The sequence below is a fragment of the Notolepis coatsorum genome (genome assembly GCF_963971535.1).
Source record: "Notolepis coatsorum genome assembly, contig: SCAFFOLD_297, whole genome shotgun sequence".
NCBI lineage: Eukaryota > Metazoa > Chordata > Actinopteri > Aulopiformes > Paralepididae > Notolepis > Notolepis coatsorum.
Window position 1 is genome coordinate 212,855 of NW_028170162.1, and position 10,274 is coordinate 223,128.

The window sequence follows — 10,274 nt, forward strand, 5'->3', positions numbered from 1 at the left end:
CACTTGTGTTAATAACAGTAACAGCTGTTTGCCACGGGCACAGTTCTAGGTTCGAATGCGACAAGGAGTAATATGCACAATTAAAAGAATAGTAGACCAGAGGCAGAGTTATAACAATAACCGGTGTTTTAATTAAAAGCGCGCTAGATAAACAGTAATAATACATACATACGCAGAGTACAAATTATGCTTTGAAGTATCCCTTTTAGATTAGGTCAGTAACCCCTCCTTGCGGGAGGGTTAGGTCGATATCAAGGCCTAGGTCGATTGGATCAACACATTGGGGTTCGTTCAGACGTCTCTGAGGTTATCATCGGTAACTCTATATTAGTTTATCAGGGAATGCAAATACCTTATTAGGTGAATTGGCCCTTTAAACTCGTTTTCTTTACCGGAAGTGATTCGGCTATTACCGAGATGTCATCTAGAAGGTCCTATTATGACGTCACCACAAACAGTCTAGAAGGTTCTATGTTCTAGAAGGTTCTATTATAACATCATACAATGGTAGCATTTACCCTCTAATTCTTATAGGAGAATATCTGTATCCATATATCAAGTTAAATCAAATCAAATACAAAATACAATATCCAAATAACACAAGATGAACGGGATCGACTCCCTTGGAAGTCCTTGTAGTCTCGTTCAGTTCAATCCTACCGGACTGTTAGTTAAGCAATAGTTGAGCATCAGGCTGGCATTAGTCTGGAGGTATATCAAATGTTCCGGGGTTGGCTCGCCATCGGGTATCGATCCAGCTAGACACACTTGGTGATGGGTGTCTGGACTGCTCCGGGATGCTGGTTGAGACTTGCGGCTTTCAGTCGGTTGGTTAGTCCGGTCCGTCTGGTCGATGTTGCTGGTTCGGAGGTCGAGGCGGAAAGAGGAGAGTCAGGGGAGCAGCCTCAGATCTTTTGAATTTGTGGAGGGAGTTAGTATAAGAAGGCGCCTGCTTGTATGTCAGCTTTCTGTGGTAATTTTTGTGTTGCGGGTGTTGTTTTTGTGTTTTTCTTTATTCAGCTAATGCTTTTCTGCCTATGTTTTATGGTTGTGGGGGTTTTGTGTGAATGTAAAAGGAATGTCTGTCGCCATGTGTTCAGAGATGTGTGTATTTGCATGTATGTGGTGTTTTGTATGTGCGTGAAGCTGTTTCCAGCTCACTCAGTCAATAGCTTGATCTTGTTGGCGAGGATGGTGTTGAAGTTGTAGGCGGTGTCGGGGAGGGCGGGGCTGGCCTGGCGGGGGGAGGACGACTGCGAGGGCTCGGCCAACTCCGGGTCACTCTCGCTGGAGGTAGAGCCCACGCTCATGTTGCAGACGGCCTCGGGCAGCGAGCCGCCTCCGGTGGGCACCGGGCACACTTCTGGCTCACTGCTGGTCTCGCTGGCACTGGACACCACCGACAGGAGAGACATCTTGCGGGTGAGGCGGCTGGGCAGCAGCGACAGGGCATAGTCAGCCATGATGCCCGCCACGTCCATGCCACAGGCCTGGTCGAAGGCGATGAAGCCCACGTTGGCATTGGCCTTGCACACCACAAAGGAACCGTCGTTGAGTTGCAGCAGGTCGATGCCACACACGTCCATACCCAGGATGTTGGACACCTGCACGGCCAGCTGTTTGCCCTGCTCGCTCAGCGGGCACATCATCCCCACGCCACCCAGAGAACAGTTGCTCTGCATGCGTCCGTTGGTGGAGCAGCGCAGCATAGAGCCGATGACGCGGCCGCCCACCAGCACCACCCGGACGACCCGGCCGTGAGACTCCTTAACGTACTCCTGGAACAGGTAGGGGCCGTCGTGGCGGATCAGGTGGCACAGGTCCGCCAGGTGATGCTTGTCCCTGGCCAGGAACACAGCCTTGCCTCTGTGTCCACGCGCGTTCTTCACCACCACCGGGTAACCCAGAGGCTCTGCCTCGTCAATCATTTTGCGGAAGTTCTCGTGCCCTCCATAGGAGAACGTGTCTGGGAGAGGTACGCCGTGGCCAGCCAGCTCCTGGAAGGTCCAGAACTTGTTGACACAGTTGAGGATGATCTGGGGCCGGTTGACCACCCGGCACCCCATCTTCTCCAGGTGACGCAGCACAGTGATGTCGCTGTCTGACTGCACCCAGGGCGTGGGCACCCGCACCACCGCTACCTGTGGGTAGGCCGTCACCACCTCCTGCTCGACCCGCAGACCTAGTTGCCCCTCGCTGATGGTGAGCACGATCTGGTCCATGAGCAGCGAGCGGAACTCCACATCCTCCTCGGCGCAGCGCTCTTTCAGAGCCCGGAGGATCTGAACTTGGGGATACTCCTGGTGGATGCGCCGGTCGGTCACGAACCAAACTCGAGAGCACATATTTTTTTATGTAAACGATGTAGAGCCGAGTTTAAAAAAAAATTAAAATCTGAGGAGATCCACACAGCTGTGGTTATAAAAAGGGGGCGGCGGGCGGCGCGGGTTCGAGAGCAACAGGAACAGCAGCACAAAGATGCTCTTCACACAATAGATGCAGCGAGCGACACGAACAAGCTGTTATGTTGTGGCTAAAAAGCAAGACCACGATTCAACCGCTGTTCGGAGCGAGCTATAATAACAATTACGTTTCGTTGCCCCGCTCGATTCCCTTCATCTGCAGACGGCAGTTATTCCTGGTCCCCCAAGAAGAACCCACACGGTCTCCGTCCTCCACCCTCTATCAAATGGCTGTATCAACTAGTTAGCGCGCTTCTTCTTTGCCCCCCTCACAAACTTGTCTTGGAATATATAGAACGTTAGCTAACGTTACCGTTCTTTGCACTATTTGCCCCGCAAAGGGCAAACACAACGCTTGAGTTATCTTCCACTCGTCGACTGGAAACGACCGGGCAACGTTTTCTAATAAAGGTTAGTAAAAAACCACACAATATTGTGGTAACGCTGCGTGGATGAAAACGAGGCGGCCGCGCCGACGCAGTGTCTCCCCAGCTCCGCTCGGCTGCTCTCCGCGGGATCTCGGTGCTGAAAGGTGCTGATTCTCAGCCGCTGCGTTTTCTCGAGCACGCGCCTCTCGTTTACTACAACTCCACCTCTCTCTCGCGTGCCTCCTCCTCAGCGCTCTCGTCCAATGATAATACTGGGTTTTATCATTCTAGAAGGTTCTATTATAACATCATACAATGGTAGCATTTACCCTCTAATTCTTATAGGAGAATATCTGTATCCATATATCAAGTTAAATCAAATCAAATACAAAATACAATATCCAAATAACACAAGATGAACGGGATCGACTCCCTTGGAAGTCCTTGTAGTCTCGTTCAGTTCAATCCTACCGGACTGTTAGTTAAGCAATAGTTGAGCATCAGGCTGGCATTAGTCTGGAGGTATATCAAATGTTCCGGGGGGTTTGCTCGCCATCGGGTATCGATCCAGCTAGACACACTTGGTGATGGGTGTCTGGACTGCTCCGGGATGCTGGTTGAGACTTGCGGCTTTCAGTCGGTTGGTTAGTCCGGTCCGTCTGGTCGATGTTGCTGGTTCGGAGGTCGAGGCGGAAAGAGAACTGGCTTCTTCTTCTTCTTCTTTAGAGTTTCCGGCAGTGTAGACGCATCGTGGCGTATTACTGCCCTCCGCACTTCTTTTGATGGTCTCTTCTTCTTCTTCTTCTTCTTTCTTGGCGTATTTCTTCCCTCCTCAGTTCTTATACTACACTAGTGGTGTGCCATCTTTAGGCCTCTTCAACACACACTTTCTCCTTCTTCTCTGCTCCTCTTGCCTATCCAATACTAAGTAATCCACTTTCTTCTTCCTCCATGCTGCTGGCCCCCTCACTCTCCCTGTCTGTTGTCCGCCCCCTGCCTATCGAGCTAGCTGTATTTATAGGAAACCAAGATGTTCCGGAACGTTCTATATGACATCATAGGATGACATCACAAAGGTTCCAGAACCTTCTATCATGACATCATACGCTGGTTTACATTCTATATACAGGAAGTGGGACCTCATGGTAAAACAGGAAGTGGTAGCTCAGAGATAAACAGGAACTATTTATGTTCCTTTGATAATTATGAATCTGAACCCTGGGTTACACATGCTACAGAAACTTCAGAGCAACTGCAACACAACATCGACAAAGCAACGGTGTTGTAGACACTCTGCCTTTATGCTTCTGCAACATCGACGCGCAAAGTTAGTTTAGGTTCGTGTTAACGTTAGATAATGTACAAAATAAACGTATTTCCGGTGATTTTAGACGTCGCTCTTTTATTTTGAAAACCCCCGACCGGAAGTGTTATAGTGTCTGTTGCTAGCAGCTTAACTTTCTGTGCTTTTCGAGCTAACGTTACCGTAACATCATTAGTTCCAATGGAGAGGACCTCGGCTCACATGCAGCTCAAACTACCTATTGGAATAAATTAATTGATTGATGTTTAACTTGTCCCTGTGTGTGTCCAGTCATTTCGACTAGCAAACGTTGTATTTAACGTTACCTCAGGACGGATACCATTGTATTTACTTGGTTAGCTATGTAGCTAATGTGGATAGCATTTTGAATAGACCCAATGCTAGCTGGCTGGCTACAGCTTTATTTACTAAATTATGGAGGCTTTTTAATCGTCAAGGTAAGAGAGGATTTGTCATGATCAACTGAAGGCGCATGCTATGGAACAATATGTGCTTGGGTTTTCAGAAAAAGGCGAGCTATGTGACGCTAATTATTTAGCGTCAACGCTGGCTACAACAATGGAGGATGTTATTCTCTGCGGGACTAATATTATTCTATGACAGCCCCGCCCCCATTCGCTAACCAACCAATCACTGCTACGCAATATCAACGCAACGGTTGTTTAGGTTAGATTTGGGGGACATGTACACAACGTCCAAGCAACACAGTCTACAAGACCCTCTAAAACAACCGCGCTGAAATCGCGCCGATGTTGTGTTGCAGTTGCTCTGAAGTTTCTGTAGCATGTAGAGGCCTTTAGACAGGCCTTGAATTTGAATTAAGCAGAACATAACAGTCGTCAATCTAAACAGAACAGGATAACAACATCCTAAGGGATTGAATGTGGGATGCCTTTCGACATAAGTGTCATACCTTTGGCCACGTGCCACACATCGTAGAAGTGTTTGATGCCCAGATCTCTCAGGTACTTTTGAATCTGCGGGTGACGATCTGTGACAATACAGTCCAAGGTCACATCTCGCTCCTTCAGAAGAGCGAGGCTTCTCCTCAAGCCTTCCTTCTCCATATGGTAGCTGCCCCCCACCTCATTGCTCTGTTGAGGTACAAGCAAGGAAGGGAAGGGAAGAGCAATGAAATAGCCTTTTCAAAATAGTCACCAGTGTCAAAAACACTACATTCCCCCATCCCACAATTTCCATTTCCTAACCCCCGCTCACACACACAGCCAGACCACTTCACACCTACAGCGATTCAAGATTCAAGAGCGAGAGCTTTGTGAGATGTGTTTGTTTGAGCACAATGAAGGGTGCGGTGTCTTCAGACTTGTTAATTACCTGAATTAGTTGGACGTCTATGACATGATTGGTGGCGAGTTCCATCACAGAGTAACTACCGTACTTAGCACTGTGGCCTGTTGAAAATAATAATAACACTTTCAATCAATGAAGTGCAATATTAAAAATGTATTCATAAAGTAGAAATTTGACATTGGGGAGCTTTTTCTAACCTTTTTCTCACCTATTATGACCATCTCCTCCTGGCTTAATCTGGCGAGTGTAACGTCTTGCTCGGTATTCCACATACTCATAACAGCCGGTTCCAAGAACATCTTGGCGTGTTTCCGAAACGCTCTGTACTTGATTGTCGAGACGTGTAACGCATTGAGAACCTAAAAGAATAAATGAATAACGCTTTGTTAATATGCATGTGTGAATCACAAACAAAAACATAATGTATATCTGACTTGTCAATCAAATCAATCAAATCAAATACCTTCTCCATTTGGGTGAAAGATGAGCCAGTGAAAAAAACAGCTGCCGACAGCTGGATATTTCCGGCTGGTGTGCTCCCTATGATTGGTTGACTGGCCCACTTTCGGCTATATTTACAACTCGGGCAGAGCTGGCGGACAGCCAAGAAAGTCCCTCACGTAGTCTTCTTGATATGACATCCAGCATCGCACACCGGACACTGTTGGAATAATTCTAGTAGACTGTCTTCGTAAACGTTGTATTTCTGGACCTCATAGATTGGTTTTGACGGTTCCCTGCTCGCTCAAGGGAGAAAAACACAAATAAATAACACGGCACAACTATACAGCTTTTCTATTTACCGGCCATGGAGATTTTTGTAACAACTTACGCTACAATCGAGGGCTCGCTCATCAAAGAGTCAATGTTGAAAGTGGAATCATGAGGCTCTGGAACGTCTATCGAGCTGTAGGTCACTTCATCGTCATCAGACTCCAGTCGTGGTCTTTTACTGGGTCTAAACGCCTTCACAGGTGTTGACGTGGAGGGACCCTGTTGACTAGACCAGTAGCCAGTAGTTGTGGTCCCCACCCCAACAGATACAGACACGACTTTCGCCTGAACACCTATTTACAAAACATAGTTTAGTCAAACAAGGGAGTCAAACAAGGGAGACTATAGTTCAAACTGTACATATTGCTATAGATACAAGATTGTTTATTGTCATGTGCAGTTAAACAGGCTGCAGTTAAAAATGTGCTTTAGTGATTGGTTGCGGGGGGGAAGGGTGTTGTCTGATCAGGCACAAAACTGGGTGGGGGGGGGAGGGTTATATGTAAAGGCTATTATATATAGCTGCCAAAACTATGTGTGTTGGAATACATTAATTGCTAATTGATCAGAAATGTTACAAACCTCGACTCTTCACATGTGACTGTAGAGTTTTCAAAGACAGCTGTGTACCAACAGAACTCATATTTGGGTTGTCGGTCTGGCAACTGATGTCCTTCGAAGCTGGAGGCAGGCATACATAGGTCATGTCCCTGGAAGCTGGAGGCAGGCGTACATGGGCGCTGGAGCTTGTGGCCTAAGAATGGCCAAATAGTAAAACAATTACATTATATAATCCAAGCCACAAATATAAATAAACTCAACCACAGTCGAACACACACACTAACGTTAGATTGTACTCACCCCCCAAACAGCGAGGCTTGCAAATAGTTTCCGATTGGTAAGTTGATTACACCATTAGTATAATGGCTTGCCGAAAGAGCGAGTAACGTTACTTACTTGATCGATCAGCCAGCTTTTGCTTCGATAGCTTGCTATAAGTAACGTTACCGTTAGGTTATGGCTATAACCAAGTTCTGTTAGTTAGGGGTGACGCTTGGCATCACTACTGCACTCCCTCGCATACGTGCACGCGTACTGAATAAAATTCCACAAATATACCTTTAATACCAGTATTAGTCTGACCACACCCCTCATCAGCTTACCTTCATAAGCAGGTGTGTGGTCACCTGCTCTCCTCCTACCCAAGCTTTCACCACAAGGTGAGGTCAAGGGCTGCAGCGGCCGTCTGATGCCAAGCGTCACCCCTAACTAACAGAACTTGGTTATAGCCATAACCTAACATTCTGTTCCGTTAGGGGCTCTGCTTGGCATCACTACTGCACAAAGGGAGGCCAAGCGGAGCCGCTGGCTGAAAAAATACACCCCGCTGACAGCCCCCCACAACCATCAGAACAGGGAGGGCCGAGCCCCCCCGACCCCCCCTAATGGAGGGCATCCCCCCTATTAGGGGCTTCACGGGAGGGCGACGGACCCGACCGTGCGAAGAGGCACTCAAGCAACCCAACGCACAGGGTGACCAGACCGTGGCTTGACCCCACGACTACACCCACGCACAACCCGCATGCCACCCGGGAACGAACGTAGGAAACAACCTCGTCACTGCCCCCAGAATCACGGGATCAAGGGCAAACCCAACCCCGTGGCAAGGCCGTAGCAGCGGAGCGCGAAGGAAGACCCAGACCCACCAAAAGGACTGGACTCCCTGGAATGGGGGCCCGGAGAAGTCCATGATGCCAGCATCAAGACCCCACCAGGTGGGCACCTAGTGACCCCGCCCCCCACATCGCCAGCGTATTCGGACAAAGGCCCCTCAGCCGAGCGGACCCTGTCCTCCCCAACAGCACACCGCCTGGAACCCAGGCCCTGCGACAGGCAGACAGCATGGCCATAACACACAAGAGTTAACCAAAGGAAGCAGGCAGTGCACCGGGGAAAAAGACCAGGCAACAGGCTGTCAACCCAAGCCTGGAAAACTGCGGACGAGGCAGGCGCCAGAAAGGACAGCTGAAAAACAGCCGCCCCGGCGGAAGGGGCGTAAGCTGGCGTTGTCGCATAACCAAGCCTTTAAACAGCATGTCAGAAGTGGGATCCTTAGACCACTCGACCCCTGACAGCCGCCCACAGAAAAAGCCCATACGATCGGCAGACGTCATGAACGTGCAGGGGCACCCTCAACCGGAGAACCGGGAGTTGACACTGCAGCAACACACCAGAGAACCAACCATCCAGGCATTACCCCATGCAATGGTTGGTCCCATAACCCCTCAGGAAAGAAACCCCAAAACACATCTGCGGCACCGCCGCAGCCCGCGTTCCGGTTTCCAACAGGGCTATCCCGGGCCTACGGGTCAACGAGCATCACCCCGGACCGGGCCCGGTGATACGGGGGGCACAGGATCCCCCGAGGAGGTTAAAACCACCCCAACAGGCCCCTCAGCGCCAAGCGCAAGAGAAGAGCGTAAAAAATGGAAGACCAGCCCCAGCACCCCGCACTCGGTATTCCCAGGAGGTCACCCAACCAAGTACCAACCAAGACCAACCCGCACAGCGGTCGAGATCCGGCGAGATCGGACGCGTACAGGTCGGCACGGCCGTAAGCCATTACGACAGTGCAGAATACAACGCACCTAACAAGGGTCCCATAACGCTCAACCCTGTGACACCCGGACCGACCTAGCATTTTTCCCCCTGAAAAAATCCCAAGTCCCTCAGGGTACCAGAACAGCAGATCTGCATCCCCAGCGGACAACGGGTGCAACTGATCTGGACCAGCGCGACCAGAACCAGTCCCGTGCCCTAACCACGCCGACCTGCCAACCCCAGGAGAAGGGGCAGATATGCGTGTTGATCCCAACATAAAAAAGAAAGGCGCCACCCAGACGTGTCGGTATGAACCGCGCCCGGTGGCCCACCCCTAGGGCGTGAGACCCTTCCCCATATGTCCAGACCCATTCCGTCACCATCCCCTGACATGAACGGGAACCCATCGACAACCACACAGGGTGTCGGAAGAGGAAAAACCCCCATCCCAATTGCTCCATAAAAACGCTGTTTCACCCAAGCAATCAAGGCGCGCTAGTCAGCCAATGGCCCAAAAGCACATCCTGAGCTAGCACTATGTGTGCGTTCGGACATACCCACATCAACAATAGGCCGTTTAGACCACCATATTGAATCCCCAAGACGCCCAGGGAAACGACAAGAGGGGCGAGATGCAATCAACTCCATGAATGAATGAATGAAAAAATGTACCCAAGAGACTGCAGAAAAGGGTACAACCCAGTACGGCAATACACACAATAGGATAAGGGGAGGCAGACCTGAGAAAGACCTTAGTCTTGTTTCCATCAGGGACCCTCATTTCCAATCCATCAAGACACATTCAACTCTTTATAAAAATAAAGAAAAGGCATCACCCGTATGACCCAACTGCACAGCTGGGAGTAAAAACCCTGTTTTTCACATGATTTTAATCCAGTCACTCCTTTTAATCAGAGTGTAAGACCAGACCCTCCCAGAAACACCTTCCCACATGAGACTATGGTCAAGAAAAAAGATATGTAAACTGTGAGACACGTGACCAATAGACTCAAGTTTGACACATAAACCGGGCGCAGCAGGCCTGTGAGCCCTGCGCCCAACCTCGACATCTTTAAGACACCAGCTCATGGAAGGCGTCGCCATAGCAACAACGCTACAACGGGCGGGGAAAAAACCTACCGGATCCTGTCATGTAACAGGAGTCGGTAGAATACCCCTTCCCCCCCCCCCCTGTCAAGCACTGACTGGCTCAGCAGAAAAGATCAAAAATCCCCTAAACCAATCAAGTGGGAAAGGAGGGGTTTATTCGACACCCCCTCCCGAAAACACACCCTTTATCCCTACACACAGAAAAACAACCGTAGCCATCTTGAAAAACCTCCGGTAGAAAGCAAAGCATAGCGAAGCTAATACAATGCCTGCTACCCACAAGAAATGTAAAAGGTTTTACAACAAAACACAAGTCGCCTGTGC

At 49.5% G+C, this 10,274-nt stretch overlaps 1 protein-coding gene across 1 annotated transcript; it reads right to left on the reverse strand.

The window, feature by feature from the left end:
• Positions 1-1,157: 1,157 nt before the first annotated feature.
• On the reverse strand, positions 1,158-2,347 carry LOC311248579 (beta-citrylglutamate synthase B-like; the record flags this gene model as incomplete). Its single annotated transcript, XM_084339441.1, has 1 exon — positions 1,158-2,347. Exon 1 carries the CDS (start codon positions 2,343-2,345, stop codon positions 1,158-1,160), a length of 1,188 nt encoding a protein of 395 aa, XP_084195567.1. The 5' UTR covers positions 2,346-2,347.
• Between the last annotated feature and the right edge of the window lie 7,927 nt (positions 2,348-10,274).